The 19,548-nt window shown below is 38.5% G+C and overlaps 1 protein-coding gene across 1 annotated transcript in view; it reads left to right on the forward strand.

Moving 5' to 3' along the window:
- Positions 1 to 1,135: 1,135 nt before the first annotated feature.
- The window catches only part of LOC139940680 (high-affinity choline transporter 1-like), a 35,760-nt gene continuing 17,347 nt past the window's right edge, over positions 1,136 to 19,548 (forward strand). Inside the window, exon 1 of the mRNA XM_071937043.1 lies at positions 1,136 to 1,301. Coding sequence (XP_071793144.1) covers positions 1,136 to 1,301 — 166 coding nt within the window. The remainder of the gene's footprint in view (positions 1,302 to 19,548) is intronic.

The following is a 19,548-nucleotide window of genomic DNA, read 5'->3' on the forward strand; positions in this document are numbered from 1 at the left end:
TTCTATAGAGAGAGCACTTGTTGTCGCCTTTGTTGGTCTGACAAAAAAACACGTTATTCCATCATTGTCCCCAATAGAATGTCAGCCTTTTGTATGGTGCCCTGAAGGGACATCGCATATCGCAAACGTGTGTGCATACGTATGCAATGTCGTGAAACAATTCGCACATATGTGCGCACACGTATGCAATGTCGTGAAACAATTCGCGAACATGTGCGCACACGTATGCAATGTCGTGAAACAATTCGCGAATATGTGCGCACACGTCTGCGAATATTATTTGCGATGTCGTGAATTTGATTGCATACCATGTTGCATACCTTTGAATAAAATGTCTAATGATCTGGGGGGTTTCTTTCCAACAGTGAGATAAGCGGTAGTCATTGCAGCAGTTGTCTTTGTTGTGAGGCAAGCGAGGCGTGTGGTCTTCCTTGGCCTGGTGCCAAGTTCCTGGGTATACACATGCTTTACAGAGGGAGCCTGCTGTAGCGCCACAGTACTCCCTAGATCGGTAACAAATTATCCACAACTATGACATCATCCTAATGGTATGCAACATGGTATGCAATAAAATTCACGACATTGCAAAACAAATCGCACTCGTGTGCGCACATATTCACGATTTGGTTCACGAAATTGCATACGTGTGCGCACATATTCACGATTTGGTTCACGAGATTGCATATGTGTGCGCACATATTCGCGATTTGTTTCACGACATTGCATACGTGTGCGCACATATTCGCGAATTGTTTCACGACATTGCATACGTGTGCGCACATATTCGCGCATTGTTTCACGATATTGTATACGTGTGCGCATATATTCGCGATTTGTTTCACGACATTGCATACGTGTGCGCACACGTTTGCGTTATGCGATGTCCCTTCGGGGCCACCATACTTTTGGCATTCCGTAGGCCTACACCATAGGTTCGGCTGAGCAAGCACTGGGGCGCGGGCCGGTCCACAGGTGGGTGTACAGATATCATGCAGCCTCAACATTACAATTTGACTTGTAAATGATTTAGGACGTTGTGGATGTGGCAAGGGTCTAATATTAACGATACGCGTCATCCACTCCAGAGGAGGTTTATTCTCACGCAGTTAGTCTCTACACCTGTCAATAAGAAAAAATGGCCGTCAATTGGGGAGGCGTGGCGGGAATCATCGTCTTCTACTTGTTGATTCTGGGTGTGGGACTATGGGCCGCCCGTAAAAGCAAGGGATCTACGGATCCAGAGGAGACCATGCTGGCTGGTAGAAACATTGGCGTCTTTGTGGGCATCTTCACAATGACAGGTATGTCTAAGTGGTTTCTTTTCCCAGTTCCATTGTTTTTCTATGTTTTCTTTAAGGCCAATAATAAATAGAAAGTTCTTACGGTTGGTAAGAAGTCTACAATATGCAGCTTTTGGTATAGTATTAACCTTTATCACGGTGCAGCCATCTTGAAATGTTCCAATTGATATCTAGCTACCGGGCAACCTCGGTAGTTTAGTTGGTAAGACATTGCTCTAGAATTGCAAGGGTCCAGAATCACCTTTCATGGAGACGGAATGTTTCTTCTGTCTTAAAGCAAGATATTCTGTCAAAAAAGTGATGTTTGAACACAATCGTGCTTTCTCGTGCATTCAAGCAAGATACAAAAACCTGACCGTGAAAAAATACAACTGAGCAAAGTTTTAATAAAAAATGTTCATATACCGCACATTTGTATATTATGTGTGTACAAAATGGTGGGTAGAATGGTGGTCTTAGCTTTCGATCCGAACCGGACATTCGTTGGAGGCACAAACAAGTACAAACAAGAACATGTCCATTTATAGAAAAAAAAGTTGAGCCAGAGATAATGGGAACGTATCCAAAAAGCAGAGATAGCCGATCAAAGTTAGCAATTTAGAAGCAATATGGTGGCTAATAAAAAAACCAATGAATATATAAATAGATGGCCTTAGCTTTCGATCCAAACCGGGCCTAAAATATTAATTCCTTAACAATCTACACAATTTTCCACAAATTTGATTTCGAGACCTCAGATTTAAAACTTGAGTCATGTGACCTTTATAGTTGGTGGTCAGAACAGCTTGCAAAAGATGTTCATGTTCCACAGAAACAGACGGGTTGATATTATAGTAGGCGTGCCGTGGCTTGTCACTGAGGTTTGTGCAGAAAACCTACATACGTACATAAACAAAAACAAATTCAGATTGTTTAACAAAACTTTAAAAACAGGCCTAAAATTTTACACTGGAACCCAGGCCCGAGGCAAGTAGTTATGATGTTGGGCCAGTAAATACAACTACCCCCCCCCCCCCCAAAAAGCATTTTCAATTCAAAAACTTTATTTTTTAAGATTTAAGTAAACAAAATAGTAGGCTAGTCATTAAAAATAGTCAAACAAAATAGTAATTCATGTCAAAACTAAGTCTGATGCAAGAAGGCTACATGTACTTTGCTGGGATTTTGGTTTTATTTCAGAATAAGAAGATTATTTTTAAACATTCATATATAAAGTACCTCCAGTCCACTTGTTGAACTGGCGCACATCAGATATCAGAGCATGCAGACAGAGTGTGGCCCACTACTAAATAACTACGTATAATGATGTCAAATAGCCCATGCGGCAAGATGGATTACCATATGGAGGTAGAGATAAACTTAAATATTAAAGGCAGTGGACACTGTTAGTAATTGTCAAAGATTAGCCTTCACAGTTGGTGTATCTTTAGCCCACCTTGTTGAGCTGTAAATGGCTCCGCTTTTAACATCGGTCTCATCACTGTCGCCATGGGATGGCGACAGTGATGAGACCGAACTGTCGCCATGGGATGGCGACAGTGATGAGACCGATGTTAAAAGCGGAGCCATTTACAGCTCAACAAGGTGGGCTATTGTATCTCAACATAATATGCATAAAATAACTAACCTGTGAAAATTTGAGCTTAATCGGTCATCAAACATTGCGTAATGAAAAGAAAAAAACACCCTTGTCACACAAAGTTGTGTGCGTTGATTTCGAGACCTCAAGTTCCAAATCTGAGGTGTCGAAATCAAATTCATGGAAAATTACTTCTTTCTCGAAAACTATATGACACTTCAGAGGGAGCCGTTTCTCGCAATGTTTTATACCATCAACCTCTCCCCACAATACTCACCAAGACAGGTTTAATGCTAATAATTATTTTGAGTAATTACCAATAGTGTGCGGGTACAATGGATGTACAATTGACAGCTTCGCTATGGGGTCATTCCGTGTCAAATCAACCAGTTTTCAGAAAAGTTCCCAGGTGACCCCCTCAGATTTTGATGAATGTGGCTCAAATGAACACACACAAAAAAGCTAAGTCATACTCCATGTTGTTTTCGAGATATGACCCATTGAAGTTTGGTCAAGGCGGCCATTTTGTACTCGCGCGAGACGCGAAAAGTGATTTTTGTGATAATTTCCGACTTTGAACGCTCATAATTTAGTTATTGTACCAGGTAGAGAGCTCAAATTTGGTATTCCATCTTACTTATACAACATTCTTGTACATACCCAGATAGCATCACAACATAGAACCAACGTTGGGCCAACGGAACACTTTCATTGGACCAACATTGGCTGTCAACATTGGCCCAACGTACTTTTGTTCATCGGTCTTATGTTGGGCCAATGTAAAAGTTGGCCCAACGTAGACATTGGCTCAACATTGGGCCAATGTCTTGCCCATGTATGTTAAAACATTGAACCAATATCAGGCCAACGTAATCAAACATTGAGCCAACATCATTCTGCCAACAGAACAGTTTCATTGGGCCAACGTTGGCTGTCGACGTTGGCCCAACATACTTTTGCTCATAGGAGTTACGTTGAGCCAATGTTAAATTTGGGCCAACGTTGGCCCAACGCAAACATTGGCCAACGTATAGAACCAGTGAAATATTTATGTTTGGCCAATGTTGATTACCAATATTGGCCCAATGTACTTTTGCTCATCGGCATAACGTTGGGCCAATGTTAAAGTTGGCCCAACATTGGCCCCACTAATAATCTTTATGTTGGCTAAACATTGAGCCAACGTATCATTATTCAAAAATATTACCTTTGAGTTTATATTTCTGTTCATGAACTGAATTATCTTTATGATTAATTCAAGTAGGCCTAGTTAGAGTCTGTGAACAGCTACTTATCAGTTATATTATTTACTTGTAATTTACGATACTAATAACTAAATACTTTCTAAACTGACTACAATCTATAATACATGTCCATGCATCCTTCTGCACTGTATGTTTTGTATTTATAGTCCAGGATCCATAGACTTTCCATTCATGGCTTGTTGTTAATTCAAACTGTGTACTTCCTAATTAACAATGTTGAATTACAAATGTTTGTTTGTACTTTAGATGTTCATATTTTCTTACAAAAGAATTATACACAAAAATACACAAATTTGCCTTGGATAACTTAAACTCATCCAAATTGTTGTGATATTATCAAAGTAAATATTCACACAATTCTAAGCCCCCGCCCACATATTTGCATTTATGTCAATGTTGGCCCAACGTTGGCTCAACGTTGGCTCAACTGTATTTTCGGGATTAATGACATTTGATTGTCAATTCCTATAAAAAACTTCAACATTAGCGATGATTCCGACCATCAAACTTGTCCTATAACTAACAAATAAAGACATTTAATCTATTTTATGACCAGACAGACACACTTAACCACATTTTGGTCGTATCCCCCGACTCATTTGTCGTAGTATGATTCTTGTTATAAATGGTTGACGACGAAACATCAGACCGCTGACCTAATTCCAACATATAACTGCGCAACATTTCAACACAACTCCAACGTTTTCCATTTGAAAGCTTTGTCTGTTTGCAAAAAAACAAAAACAACAACAAAACAAGCAAACCAACCCCAACAGCATGCAGTGTATCAACGTTCTGTTTCCAACGGTGTCCCAAAATGATTGGCAATTGATATGAAACCCGATCAATTATTTGAACATTTCGGCCAGGCCTTTGTTTTGTGATTTTGTATCATATTTTCTATTGTAAAGCTTTTTAGCTGTTCCGACCTACTGTCGGAACAGGTATTGTTTTCGTCGAGATTGTTATTATTATTTGTTGTTATTATTCTTTGTTTCCGCCTACAACCTCAAAAGATTTGTGCACACTTTTTTCTTTAAAGGCAGTGGACACTATTGGTAATTACTCAAAATAATTATTAGCATAAAACCTTACTTGATTACGAGTAATGGGGAGAGGTCGATAGTATAAAACATTGTAAGAAACGGCTCCCTCTAAGTAATGTAGTTTAAGAGAAAAAAAGCAATTTTCCACTAATTTTATTTCGAGACCTCAGATTTAGAATTTGAGGTCTCGAAATCGAGCATGTGAAAGCGCACAACTTCGTGTGACAAGGGTATTTTTTTTCTTCATTATTATCTCGCAACTTGGACGACCGATTGAGCTCAAGTTTTCACAGGTTTGTCATTTATGCATGTTGAGAAACGCCAAGTTAGAAGACTGGTCTTTGACAATTACCAAAAGTGTCCAGTGTCTTTAAGCCCAATAAAATCCTAAAGTATAAAGATAAAAGAGTTAAATAATATATAAAGTTGAAGCTTGAAAAATAAGCTTTACTCTAAACATAATTTTGTTTATCTTAGCAGCGCCATATCTCAAGAAGTATACTTTCGGGTCAACCGGAAGTTGGCCCATTTTTGTTTCAGTTATTCTACACAATCAAATTTCATTTTTTGTTTCAGTTATCGACTCCTTTTAAAATTGGGACCAGATCTCAAGACCTATACAACCTATTTCAAACATGTTCCAGTTTCCGCGACCCCATGTTGACATCTATTTCCGGGTCAACCGGAAGTGGGACCATATCTCAAGAACTATACAACCGATTTTCAAACCTTTTTTTTTCAGTTATAGCCTAACAAACAATACAGTATCGGGCCAATGGTTGCGCGTACCGGCGTCGAGTATCGATACGGTGCCGTTAATTATGATGATGATATTGAGCCAAAATTGGGCCAGTGCTGGCCTTCTTCCGGTCAAGCGTCATATCCTTGCTAGTAAAGTGCATGCACTGGGCCAATGTAGGTTTTATAGAGGCAAACTATTTTAGGACGGAGGTTTGCCTGTACTTGGCCAATACTTGTTTGTTGCAGCACACCATTACGGCAAAATGATGAACCTTTAATGGGCAAATACTGGTTTTGCGGCACACCATTTGGGAAAACAGGCAGAAAACCTCTCATTGAGCCAATACTGGTTTTGTAGCTGCACACCATTTTTATAAAAATGGTATCATATAGAAAACTTTTTCTGGGTCAATCATGTCAATACTGGTTTTGGCAAACCGGTAAAGAAAATATGTTCTAATTACTAAACCGACGTGATATTTAAAAAGGAATTAGGCCATGCAAGCTATTGAACCTGATGGTACCGGCATTTAGAGAAACTGAATACTATTTAAAAAATACTGTGCTAAAATGTATTTATTAACTTATTGGTTTTTACATAGCATTCATTTTTAAGTTAATTTATTTATTAATTTATGCTGCTGTTTTTCATTTTTTTGTATTTTTTGTTTATCATGGACAACTACACTTTATTGTAATATACTTTTTTATTGCAAAGTAATTTCATTTAACATTAATATATTTGATAAACTTTTTGCATTTTTAAAATGCTGGTTGAATTTTCGTCTGATAATGAAAGTTTTACTTTCTGACATCTGTTTACTGTTTTTTTTAGCGCCAAGCCATTTTGGCAAAATGGTATAGAAAACTTGTTCTGGGCCAACACTGGTTTCCAAGTGGCACACCATTTTGGCAAATAATGGTATAAAAAAACTGTTCTGTGCCAATAGGCCTACTGATTTTGTAACGGCGCACCATTGGGCCGGCATTGAACCGACATTGGTCATAATATGCAATTTTCAAGGCAGGTTGACAAAGCTGTGCCACAAGATGGCTTAAGATTGTGAAAACAATTACAAACTGACAAAGTAATGTAATTTGTTGGAATTTGTTTGCTATAAAATACCCCAAAAATTGTAGATAATAATAAATCTTGATTGCAATAATGTAATAATTTGGAATAACTGATAGTCAATATCACAACCATGGGTACAAATTCAACGGAAGTTTAATTATATATTATATCACTCGGTGCTTATTAAACAGCATATTAGGCAGTCTTCTCACTTGGTGTATCTCAACATATGCATAAAATAACAAACCTGTGAAAATTTGAGCTCAATCGGTCATCGAAGTTGCGAGATAATAATGAAAGAAAAAACATCCTTGTCACACGGAGTTGTGTGCTTTCAGATGCTTGATTTCGAGACCTCAAGTTCTAAATCTGAGGTCTCGAAATCAAATTCGTGGAAAATTACTTCTTTCTCGAAAACTACGCCACTTTAGAGGGAGCCTTTTCTCACAATGTTTGTTACCATCAATCTCTCCCCATTACTCGTCACCAAGAAAGGTTTTATGCTAATAATTATTTTGAGTAATTACCAATAGTGTCCACTGCCTTTAATTAATTAACGTATTATTTACACACTGAACCATCTGGCCAGTAACGGGCCAATTATGGGCCAATAGTGGCAAACTGTGTTGCCCAATACAGAAGTGCCCGCATGAACTCATCATGAACGTTATTGGGCCTGTATACTTACTGGGTGAGTTATGGCAACTGTTACTGTGCAAAAAGTATTTTGGCCAACCTTCTGCCAGCTGTGGCATTATCTGGCCAGTAGCTGGCCAATTCTGGGCCATATAGTGCCATGCTATAATGGCCCAAAACAGAGGTGCCAGCATCGGCGCGAGCGTTATTGGGCCTATGCAAAGAGTACTGGGCCAGCCTTCTGCCAGCAGTGGGCTGGCCAGATAACGGGCTGATTCTGGGTCAATAGTGACATGACTGTAATGGTCCAATAAAGAATTGTGCCAGCAGTTATGGCAACTGTACTGGGCCGATTAATTGCCAATGTTTCAAACGAAATGCCAATATCGAGCCAATACAGATGTTTGCTGGGAGACTCCTTTGGCATTGGAGATTAGCCTTGAGTAATCTTGATCCCATGTTGACCGGAAGTGGGGCCATAACTCAAGAACTAGACAACCGATTTTCAACTTTTTATTCAGTTTTGGGCAAAGACCAAAACTGTTATTTCTTGAAATCAGACCAACTATAATCTTTGAAGCACTCAATCGAAGCAAAAGACCAAGGAACAGCTTTGTGCTTGTGCACAAACACCTAATGTCTAGTTAATTAATTATTGTAATATTTTTAAAGATTTTGAAAAAATGTTTTCAGCGGTATGCTGCGATGACATTTTAAAATAAATAAACCATAATTTAATGTAAAAAATTATAGCAAAAAATGCTATAAACTGTCATAATTCCGACCTCAACATTGTTGGTCTATTGCTATCGTTGCCAAGGCAAATGTAATGGACTAAAACCATCGTTGGTCCAATGAATAAGCTTTAATGCTACCAATATTCTCTCAACACTGATTGCAAACGTTAAACAATGGTGATGTTGCCAACCCAGAGCCAACAATGGTCCTACGTGCTCACCAACACAAGCCGTTATTGCTTTCCCACAAAATAACTTATGTTGGCTCGACAGTGAGAGCCGGCGTTGAACCAATGTGGTAATGCCGACCTAGAGCCAACATTGGTCCTACGTCAGAAACCAACACAATGTCGACATTGAAGTTCCACTTAAAACCAACGTTGGCTCAACATTGAGTGCCAACGTTAAACCAATGTGGTAATGCCGACCTAGAGCCAACACTGGTCCTACGTTTGAAACTAATATAATGCCGACATTAATGTCCCACTTAAAACCAACGTTGGCTCAACATTGAGTGCCAACGTAAAATCAATGTGGTAATGCCGACCTAGAGCCAACATTGGTACTACGAATATAAACCAACACAATGCCGACATTGATGTCCCACTTATAACCAACGTTGACTCGACATTGAGTGCCACCGTAAAACCAATGTGGTAATGCCGACCTAGAGCCAACATTGGTACTACGAATATAAACCAACACAATGCCGATATTGATGTCCCACTAATAACCAACGTTGGCTCAACATTAAGTGCCAACGTAAAATCAATGTGGTAATGCCGACTTAGCGCCAACATTGGTCCTACGTCGAAAACCAACACAATGCCAATATTGATGTCCCACTAATAACCAACGTCGGCTCAACATTGCGGGCTAACGTAAAACCAATGTGGTAATGCCGACCTAGAGCCAACATTGGTCCTACGTCGAAAACCAACACAATGCCAATATTGATGTCCCACTAATAACCAACGTCAGCTCAACATTGCGTGCTAACGTAAAACCAATGTGGTAATGCCGACCCAGAGCCAACATTGGTTCTACGTCGGATACCAACACAATGCCGAATATTGTTTAATTACTAAAAACCACCGTTAGCTCAACATTGATCGCCAGTGTAAAACCAACGTGATTCTGCCGACTTACAGCCAACGTTGGCCCAATGTCAGAACCAAACATAGTGCCAATGCCGATCGTGGCGACGTAGTGCCAACATGGGGCCAACGCCAAAAGCTGACACAATACCAACGCCAACGGTGCCGACCAAACACCAACGTTGGCCCAATGTATGAATGTTATCTGGGTAAACGCGTTGCGGCAATTTTGTGCAATACTTGTTTTAATACATGCACACGGTTCACAATGAAGTTTTAGTTTTAGCGCCATGGTTATTGCTGACGTCCTGTCCAGCCATCCATTCGAGTCACAGTGGTTAGGTTCACTTTTATTAATACTGGCCATTTTAGAATGGGCTTGTCCTGTCTGTTTTTATAATAAATTGTCTTGCGTGATTGCCAGTGCTCTGTCTCATTCAATCATAGGTTTACAAGTGTTCTAGGTGTCATAAATTTACATTCATTGTTTCTTATACTGTTCTTTAGTACGGTAATATTGTATAATTATTGTACTGTTCGTTGAAATCTTGGCCGAACAAATAATAATAATAATAATAATAATAATAATAATAATAATAATAATACTAAATGATCCTGAGAATGAACAGTGGTTCGTTATATACTGAGTCCACACGCTGATTCAACATCACTTTCATGCCGAAAACTGACCCCCCCCCCCCCCCCACAATTCAGACTTTTTAAATCCAATATTTTTTTATTATAATAACTAATACAACTCAAAACCTATTATATTATTTACAAAATTATGATCCAGCAACCATCAATGAAGAGCATGAGATGTGAAATGGGATGATATAATAGCTTACCTTGGTATAGCGACGCGACAGTCGACACTCGGGCCTGAAAACTATCATCACATCGAACTTTTCCTATGTCTATGTGTGTGCATGCCTGGCAACCATTACGAGAGCTCTATGTATGCTGGGATTGCTGGCAACGCGATCGACCGATATTGCCACATCCGCGGCTCAGTTCGTTTGTAGCATGGAATTGTAGCATAATTAGGTGTTCGGGCCAACAGCCCGGAACACCTCTTATTAGGTGTTCGCGCAACAGCCCGAACAACTCTTTGATTTTGTTCGGTTTCTTTTTTTTTTAGGTGTTCTGGCAACAGCCCGAACAACTCTTTGATTTTGTTCGTTTTTTTTTTTTTTTTTTAGGTGTTCGGGCATTAGCCCGAACAACTCTTTGATTTTGTTCGTTTTTTTTTTTTTTTTTAGGTGTTCGGGCAACAGCCCGAACAACTCTTTGATTTTGTTCGTTTCTTTTTTTTTTTTTTTTTTTTTTTTTTTTTTTGGGGGGGGGGGTTTCTTATTCTTCTTCTCGTCGATTGTCCGCAAGAAAAGGCATAGATGCGAAGCTTGCATTAAGTTGAAACTTTACACACAGGTAGACAATAACCAGTAGATGATACAAAAGTTGTTACCCTTTTTGATCTTGTCTTCTGGTTCAAAATCGAGGTTGAAAATTCAAAAATTCATGTATAAAGAACTACAAAATTCCCCCATTGATTGCGCGTAAAGATTTTACAATTACATGTACATGTACTTTGTCACCACGTGTAAGCATGCGGTGCATTGCGGTCACCACGTGTAAGTATGCGGTGCGTCGAGGAGCATAGTCACGCTCTGCACCACGTGTTGATCGTTTGAGTCTGCGTTCTCGTCCGGTCACTGAAGTTAAGCAAAATCGGGCCCAGTCAGTATTTGAATGGGAGACCACTTGGCGACCAAAATTTGTACTATTTATTTTTGTATTTAATTTGTTTTCCTCCTATAAATAGCTTCGCTTTAGTCTGTTTTCAAGGCGTTTTCAACAAAGATTTCCCTCCCGGTTAGTTAGTCTCTTCTCCAGTCGTCATTATGCATAAGCTCCTATATCCTCAACCACACAAGTTATTTTGACAATCTATACATCATATGAAAGGGCTTAACGTACGTAGTCTGTTTTCAAGGTGTTTTCAACAAACATTTCCCTTTCGGTTAGTTAGTCTAATCTCCAGTCGTCATTGTGCATAAGTTCCTATGTCATCATCCACACAAGCTATTTTGACAATCTATACATCATTCGAAAGGGCTTTACGTACGTAGTCTGTTTTCAAGGTGTTTTCAACAAACATTTCCCTTTCGGTTAGTTAGTCTAATCTCCAGTCGTCATTGTGCATAAGTTCCTATGTCATCATCCACACAAGCTATTTTGACAATCTATACATCATTCGAAAGGGCTTTACGTACGTAGTCTGTTTTCAAGGTGTTTTCAACAAACATTTCCCTTTCGGTTAGTTAGTCTCTTCTCCAGTCGTCATTATGCATAAGTTCCTATGTCCTCAACCACACAAGCTATTTTGACAATCTTTACATCATATGAAAGGGCTTTACGTACGTAGTCTGTTTTCAAGGCGTTTTCAACAAACATTTCCCTCCTGGTTAGTTAGTCTCTTCTCCAGTCGCCATTATTCATCAGTTCACGTTTTCTCAAACACAAAAGCTATTTTGACAATCTATACATCATATGAAAGGGCCTCACGTATTCCACAAAAATGGGTATGTTGGTGACCTTCTCTTGACTTTTTGACCTTTTTTAACTGGAAGAGCCTGTAAAATGCTTTGAAAAGGCAGTATTTAAAGGCTTTTAGGTTGAAATGTACACTTTTTGATGCTTTTTCCATAAAATTATTACACATCGAGAAAACTGTTTGGTTTTGATTTCTTGGTAATTTGACAAGCTATTAACAATACTTGTTTCATTTATTCAAACACCGACCCAACAATAGCCGAACACCTAGTGCTTGTTTCTACAAACACTATATCTAGTTTTTTTTGGGGGGGTTTCTTATTCTTCTCGCTGTCGATTGTCCGCAAGAAAAAGCAAAGATGCGAAGCTTGCATTAAGTTGAAACTTTGCACACAGGTAGACAATATCCAGTAGATGATACAAAAGTTGTTACGTCACGATGACGTCATCAATTGACGAGATACACTAATTCAAAGTTTATTATTTCAAAAAATCATAACTTTTGATCTACATGAGGAATTTTTACAATCAATACATCATCGGAAAGGGCATTAAAAACTCCGTAAACGTCTTACAGACATGACCCCTTTTTGATCTTGTCTTCTGGTTCAAAATCAAGGTTTAAAATTCTAAAATTCATGTATAAGGAATTACAAAATTCCCCCATTGATTGCGCGTAAAGATTTTACAATTACATGTACATGTACTTTGTCCCCACGTGTAAGTATGCGGTGCATTGCGGTCACCACGTGTAAGTATGCGGTGCATTGAGGAGCATAGCCACGCTCTGCACCACGTGTTGATCGTTTTATCTACGACCATACTGTGTTGATAACACCGGTCACTAAAGTTAGGCAAAATCGGGCCCAGTCAGTATTTGGATGGGAGACCACTTGGCGACCAAAATTTGTACTATTTATTTTTGTATTTAATTTTTTTTTCTCCTATAAATAGCTTCGCTTTAGTCTGTTTTCAAGGCGTTTTCAACACAGATTTCCCTCCCGGTTAGTTAGTCTTTTCTCCAGTCGTCATTATGCATAAGCTTCTAATATCCTCAACCACACAAGCTATTTTGACAATCTATACATCATATGAAAGGGCTTTACGTACGTAGTCTGTTTTCAAGGTGTTTTCAACAAACATTTCCCTTTCGGTTAGTTAGTCTCTTCTCCTGTCGTCATTATGCATAAGTTCATATGTCCTCAACCACACAAGCTATGTTGACAATCTATACATCATATGAAAGGGCTTTACGTACGTAGTCTGTTTTCAAGGTGTTTTCAACAAACATTTCCCTTTCGGTTAGTTAGTCTCTTCTCCAGTCGTCATTAAGCATAAGTTCATATGTCCTCAACCACACAAGCTATGTTGACAATCTATACATCATATGAAAGGGCTTTACGTACGTAGTCTGTTTTCAAGGTGTTTTCAACAAACATTTCCCTTTCGGTTAGTTAGTCTCTTCTCCAGTCGTCATTAAGCATAAGTTCATATGTCCTCAACCACACAAGCTATTTTGACAATCTATACATCATATGAAAGGGCTTTACGTACGTAGTCTGTTTTCAAGGTGTTTTCAACAAACATTTCCCTTTCGGTTAGTTAGTCTCTTCTCCAGTCGTCATTATGCGTAAGTTCCTATGTCCTCAACCACAAAGGCTATTTTGACAATCTATACATCATATGAAAGGGCTTTACGTACGTAGTCTTTTTTCAAGGCGTTTTCAAAAAACATTTCCCTTCTGGTTAGTTAGTCTCTTCTCCAGTCGCCATTATTCATCAGTTTACGTTTCCTCAAACACAAAATCTATTTTGACAATCTATACATCATATGAAAGGGCCTCACGTTTTCCACAAAAATGGGTATGTTGGTGACCTTCTCTTGACTTTTTGACCTTTTTAAACCGGAAGTGCCTGTAAAATGCTTTGAAAAGGCATTATTTAAAGGCTTTTAGGTTGAAATGTACACTTTTTGATGCTTTACCATAAAATTATTTCACATCGAGAAAACTGTTTGATTCAAACACTGACCCAACAATAGCCGAACACCTAGTGTTTGTTTCTACAAACACTATATCTAGTTCTTCTTCTTCTTCTTCTTCTGAACGTCCCTTGTCCGCTAACAAAAGCGCCTTTCCCAAACTCGTATGAACTTGAAACTTCACACATAGTTAGCGATTTATTAGGAGAAGAAACCGTGTGAGTTACGTCATGATGACGTCGTCAATTCTTGAGTTATGAATATTCAAAGTTTATTAATTAAAAAAAATCATAACTTTTGATCTACATGAGGGATTCTTACAATCGAAACATCATCGGAATCGTCATTGAAAACTCCGTAAACGCCTACAGACATGACCCCATTTTGATGTTGTCTTCCGGCTCAAAAGAGAGATTGAAAATTTCAAAATTCACGTCTAAAGAACAACGTAAATCCCCATTGGTATGTGCATAAACATTGCACGTAGGCATACACACAATGTGTAGTGTATTAGCGGTGCAGCAGAGTCACGCTCCAGTGATCATCCATAGAGCGCGAAAAAGCTTAATGAAGAATAGTCTTCGTTCAAGGCGGTTAAAACATACATGCCCCTTACAGTCTTTTCTACAGTCGTCAATATTTCCTAAGTTCATATAACCTAAACTACATACGCTATTTTGACAATCTATACGTCATATGAAAGGGCGTTACATACTTTACAGAAATGGATATGTTGGTGAACTTTCGTTGACCTTTTGACCTGTTTAAACCGGATGTGACTGTGAAATGATTTGAAAGGGCGTTGTTTATTGCCTTTTAGGTTGAAATATACATCCTTTGATGCTTAACCATCACCACAGCATACAAGTCTGGCAAAGGTCTGGTTTAAAAGACATACTTGCTAAGCTCACATAAACTTGAAACTTCACACATAGTTATTAGTAGATGAAACCGTATTAGTTTCGTCATGATGACGTCATCAGGTGTTGAATTACAAGATTTTTAGGTTCAAAAAGTGACCATTTGCTTTTCGCTATATGTCGTCGAATTTTACAGTTATGATATTCATAACTACGCATCTGATAGATCAAGACTGGGACTACATTTAAAAAGTTAACGTAAAAATCGTATGACCCGTCCTTCCGTTCGTACCGGAAGGTCAAAGTTTGCAATTGTATATTTTTCTTCAAAAATACATCTCCGTCCCTTGCCCTCTAACAAAAGCACACTTCCCAAATCTGTATGAACTTCTAACTTCATACATAGTTAGATATTGTTTAGCTCAAAATAGTTATTATCATTAAACCTTTCTTGATTACGAGTAATGGGGAATAAATCATTATGAGAAACAGCCCTCTCTGAAGTGACGTAGTTTTCGAGAAAGAAGTAATTTTCCACGAATTTGACTTCGAGACCTTGGATTTAGAATTTGAGGTCTCGAAATCAAGCATCTGAAAGTGCACAACCTCGTGTGACAAGAGTATTTTTTCTTTCAATATTATCTCGCAACTTTGATGACTGATTGAGCTCAAATTTTCACAGGCAGATTCCCCATGACAGCAACAAATTAACATTGCCTTGTCTGTTGATCACCCTCGGCAGCTACAGAGATTAGCTTGAAGGCGTTCCCTGCTCCTGCATCTTGACATTCTTTTTGTTTAAGGGACATAAATTTATGTCCTCTACCTCTGATATCTATTGTATAGTGTAACATTGGGTAGGTTGGGTAAGGGACATAAATTTATGTCCTCTACCTCTGATATCTGTTGTATAGTGTAACATTGGGTTGGTTGGGTAAGGGACATAAATTTATGTCCGCTACCTTTGATATCTGTTGTAAAGTGTAACATTGGGTTGGTTGGGTAAGGGACATAAATTTATGTCCTCTACCTTTGATATCTATTGTATAGTGTAACATTGGGTTGGTTGTGTAGGGGACATAAATGTATGTCCTCTACCTCTGATATCTATTGTATAGTGTAACATTGGGTTGGTTGGGTAAGGGACATAAATTTAGGTCATCTACCTTTGATATCTATTGTATAGTGTAACATTGGGTTGGTTGGGTAAGGGACATAAATTTATGTCCTCTACCTCTGATATCTGTTGTAAAGTGTAAAATTGGGTTGGTTGGGTAAGGGACATAAATTTATGTCCTCTACCTCTGATATCTATTGTATAGTGTAACATTGGGTTGGTTGGGTGAGGGACATATATTTATGTCCTCTACCTCTGATTTCTGATGTAAAGAGTAACATTGGGTAGGTTGGGTAAGGGACATAAATTTATGTCCTCTACCTCTGATATCTGTTGTATAGTGTAACATTGGGTTGGTTGAGTAAGGGACATAAATTTATGTCCTCTACCTCTGATATCTGTTGTATAGTGTAACATTGGGTTGGTTGGCTAAGGGACATAAATGTATGTCCGCTACCTTTGATATCTGTTGTAAAGTGTAACATTGGGTTGGTTGGGTAAGGGACATAAATTTATGTCCTCTACCTTTGATATCTATTGTATAGTGTAACATTGGGTTGGTTGGGTAAGGGACATAAATTTATGTCCTCTACCTCTGATATCTATTGTATAGTGTAACATTGGGTTGGTTGGGTAAGGGACATAAATTTATGTCCTCTACCTCTGATATCTATTGTATAGTGTAACATTGGGTTGGTTGGGTAAGGGACATAAATGTATGTCCCCTACCTTTGCTTTCTGATGTGTCGTGTAACATTGGGTTGGTTGGGTAAGGGACATAAATTTATGTCCTCTACCTCTGATATCTATTGTATAGTGTAACATTAGGTTGGTTGGGTGAGGGACATATATTTATGTCCTCTACCTCTGATTTCTGATGTAAAGTGTAACATTGGGTAGGTTGGGTAAGGGACATAAATTTATGTCCTCTACCTCTGATATCTGTTGTATAGTGTAACATTGGGTTGGTTGAGTAAGGGACATAAATTAATGTCCTCTACCTCTGATATCTGTTGTATAGTGTAACATTGGGTTGGTTGGGTAAGGGACATAAATGTATGTCCGCTACCTTTGATATCTGTTGTAAAGTGTAACATTGGGTTGGTTGGGTAAGGGACATAAATTTATGTCCTCTACCTTTGATATCTATTGTATAGTGTAACATTGGGTTGGTTGGGTAAGGGACATAAATTTATGTCCTCTACCTCTGATATCTATTGTATAGTGTAACATTGGGTTGGTTGGGTAAGGGACATAAATTTATGTCCTCTACCTCTGATATCTATTGTATAGTGTAACATTGGGTTGGTTGGGTAAGGGACATAAATGTATGTCCCCTACCTTTGCTTTCTGATGTGTCGTGTAACATTGGGTTGGTTGGGTAAGGGACATAAATTTATGTCCTCTACCTTTGATATCTATTGTATAGTGTAACATTGGGTTGGTTGGGTGAGGGACATAAATTTATGTCCCCTACCTTTGCTTTCTGATGTGTAGTGTAACATTGGGTTGGTTGGGTAAGGGACATAAATTTATGTCCTCTACCTTTGATATCTATTGTATAGTGTAACATTGGGTTGGTTGGGTAAGGGACATAAAATAATGTCCTCTACCTCTGATATCTATTGTATAGTGTAACATTGGGTTGGTTGGGTAAGGGACATAAATTTATGTCCTCTACCTCTGATATCTATTGTATAGTGTAACATTGGGTTGGTTGGGTAAGGGACATAAATTTATGTCCCCTACCTTTGCTTTCTGATGTGTAGTGTAACATTGGGTTGGTTGGGTAAGGGACATAAATTTATGTCCTCTACCTTTGATATCTATTGTATAGTGTAACATTGGGTTGGTTGGGTAAGGGACATAAATTTATGTCCTCTACTCTGATACCTATTGTATAGTGTAACATTGGGTTGGTTGGGTAAGGGACATAAATTTATGTCCTCTACCTCTGATATCTATTGTATAGTGTAACATTGGGTTGGTTGGGTAAGGGACATAAATTTATGTCCTCTACCTCTGATATCTATTGTATAGTGTAACACTGGGTTGGTTGGGTAAGGGACATAAATGTATGTCCTCTACCTTTGATATCTGTTGTAAAGTGTAACATTGGGTTGGTTGGGTAAGGGACATAAATTTATGTCCTCTACCTCTGATATCTGTTGTATAGTGTAACACTGGGTTGGTTGGGTAAGGGACATAAATTTATGTCCTCTACCTCTGATATCTATTGTATAGTGTAACATTGGGTTGGTTGGGTAAGGGACATAAATTTATGTCCTCTACCTCTGATATCTGTTGTATAGTGTAACATTGGGTTGGTTGGGTAAGGGACATAAATTTATGTCCTCTACCTCTGATTTTTGATGTATAGTGTAACATTGGGTTGGTTGGGTAAGGGACATAAATTTATGTCCCCTACCTCTGATATCTATTGTATAGTGTAACATTGGGTTGGTTGGGTAAGGGACATAAATTTATGTCCTCTACCTCTGATTTCTTATGTATAGTGTAACATTGGGTTGGTTGGGTAAGGGACATAAATTTATGTCCCCTACTTTTGTTTTCTGATGTGTAGTGTAACATTGGGTTGGTTGGGTAAGGGACATAAATTTATGTCCTCTACCTCTGATATCTATTGTATAGTGTAACACTGGGTTGGTTGGGTAAGGGACATAAATGTATGTCCTCTACCTTTGATATCTGTTGTAAAGTGTAACATTGGGTTGGTTGGGTAAGGGACATAAATTTATGTCCTCTACCTCTGATATCTGTTGTATAGTGTAACACTGGGTTGGTTGGGTAAGGGACATAAATTTATGTCCTCTACCTCTGATATCTATTGTATAGTGTAACATTGGGTTGGTTGGGTAAGGGACATAAATTTATGTCCTCTACCTCTGATATCTGTTGTATAGTGTAACATTGGGTTGGTTGGGTAAGGGACATAAATTTATGTCCTCTACCTCTGATTTTTGATGTATTGTGTAACATTGGGTTGGTTGGGTAAGGGACATAAATTTATGTCCCCTACCTCTGATATCTATTGTATAGTGTAACATTGGGTTGGTTGGGTAAGGGACATAAATTTATGTCCTCTACCTCTGATTTCTTATGTATAGTGTAACATTGGGTTGGTTGGGTAAGGGACATAAATTTATGTCCCCTACTTTTGTTTTCTGATGTGTAGTGTAACATTGGGTTGGTTGGGTAAGGGACATAAATTTATATCCTCTACCTCTGATATCTATTGTATAGTGTAACATTGGGTTGGTTGGGTAAGGGACATAAATTTATGTCCTCTACCTCTGATTTCTTATGTATAGTGTAACATTGGGTTGGTTGGGTAAGGGACATAAATTTATGTCCTCTACCTTTGCTTTCTGATGTGTAGTGTAACATTGGGTTGGTTGGGTAAGGGACATAAATTTATGTCCCCTACCTTTGCTTTCTGACGTATAATGTAACATTGGGTTGGTTGGGTAAGGGACATAAATTTATGTCCTCTACCTTTGATATCTATTGTATAGTGTAACATTGGGTTGGTTGGG

The sequence above is a fragment of the Asterias amurensis genome, chromosome 8 (assembly GCF_032118995.1).
Source record: "Asterias amurensis chromosome 8, ASM3211899v1".
Lineage (NCBI taxonomy): Eukaryota > Metazoa > Echinodermata > Asteroidea > Forcipulatida > Asteriidae > Asterias > Asterias amurensis.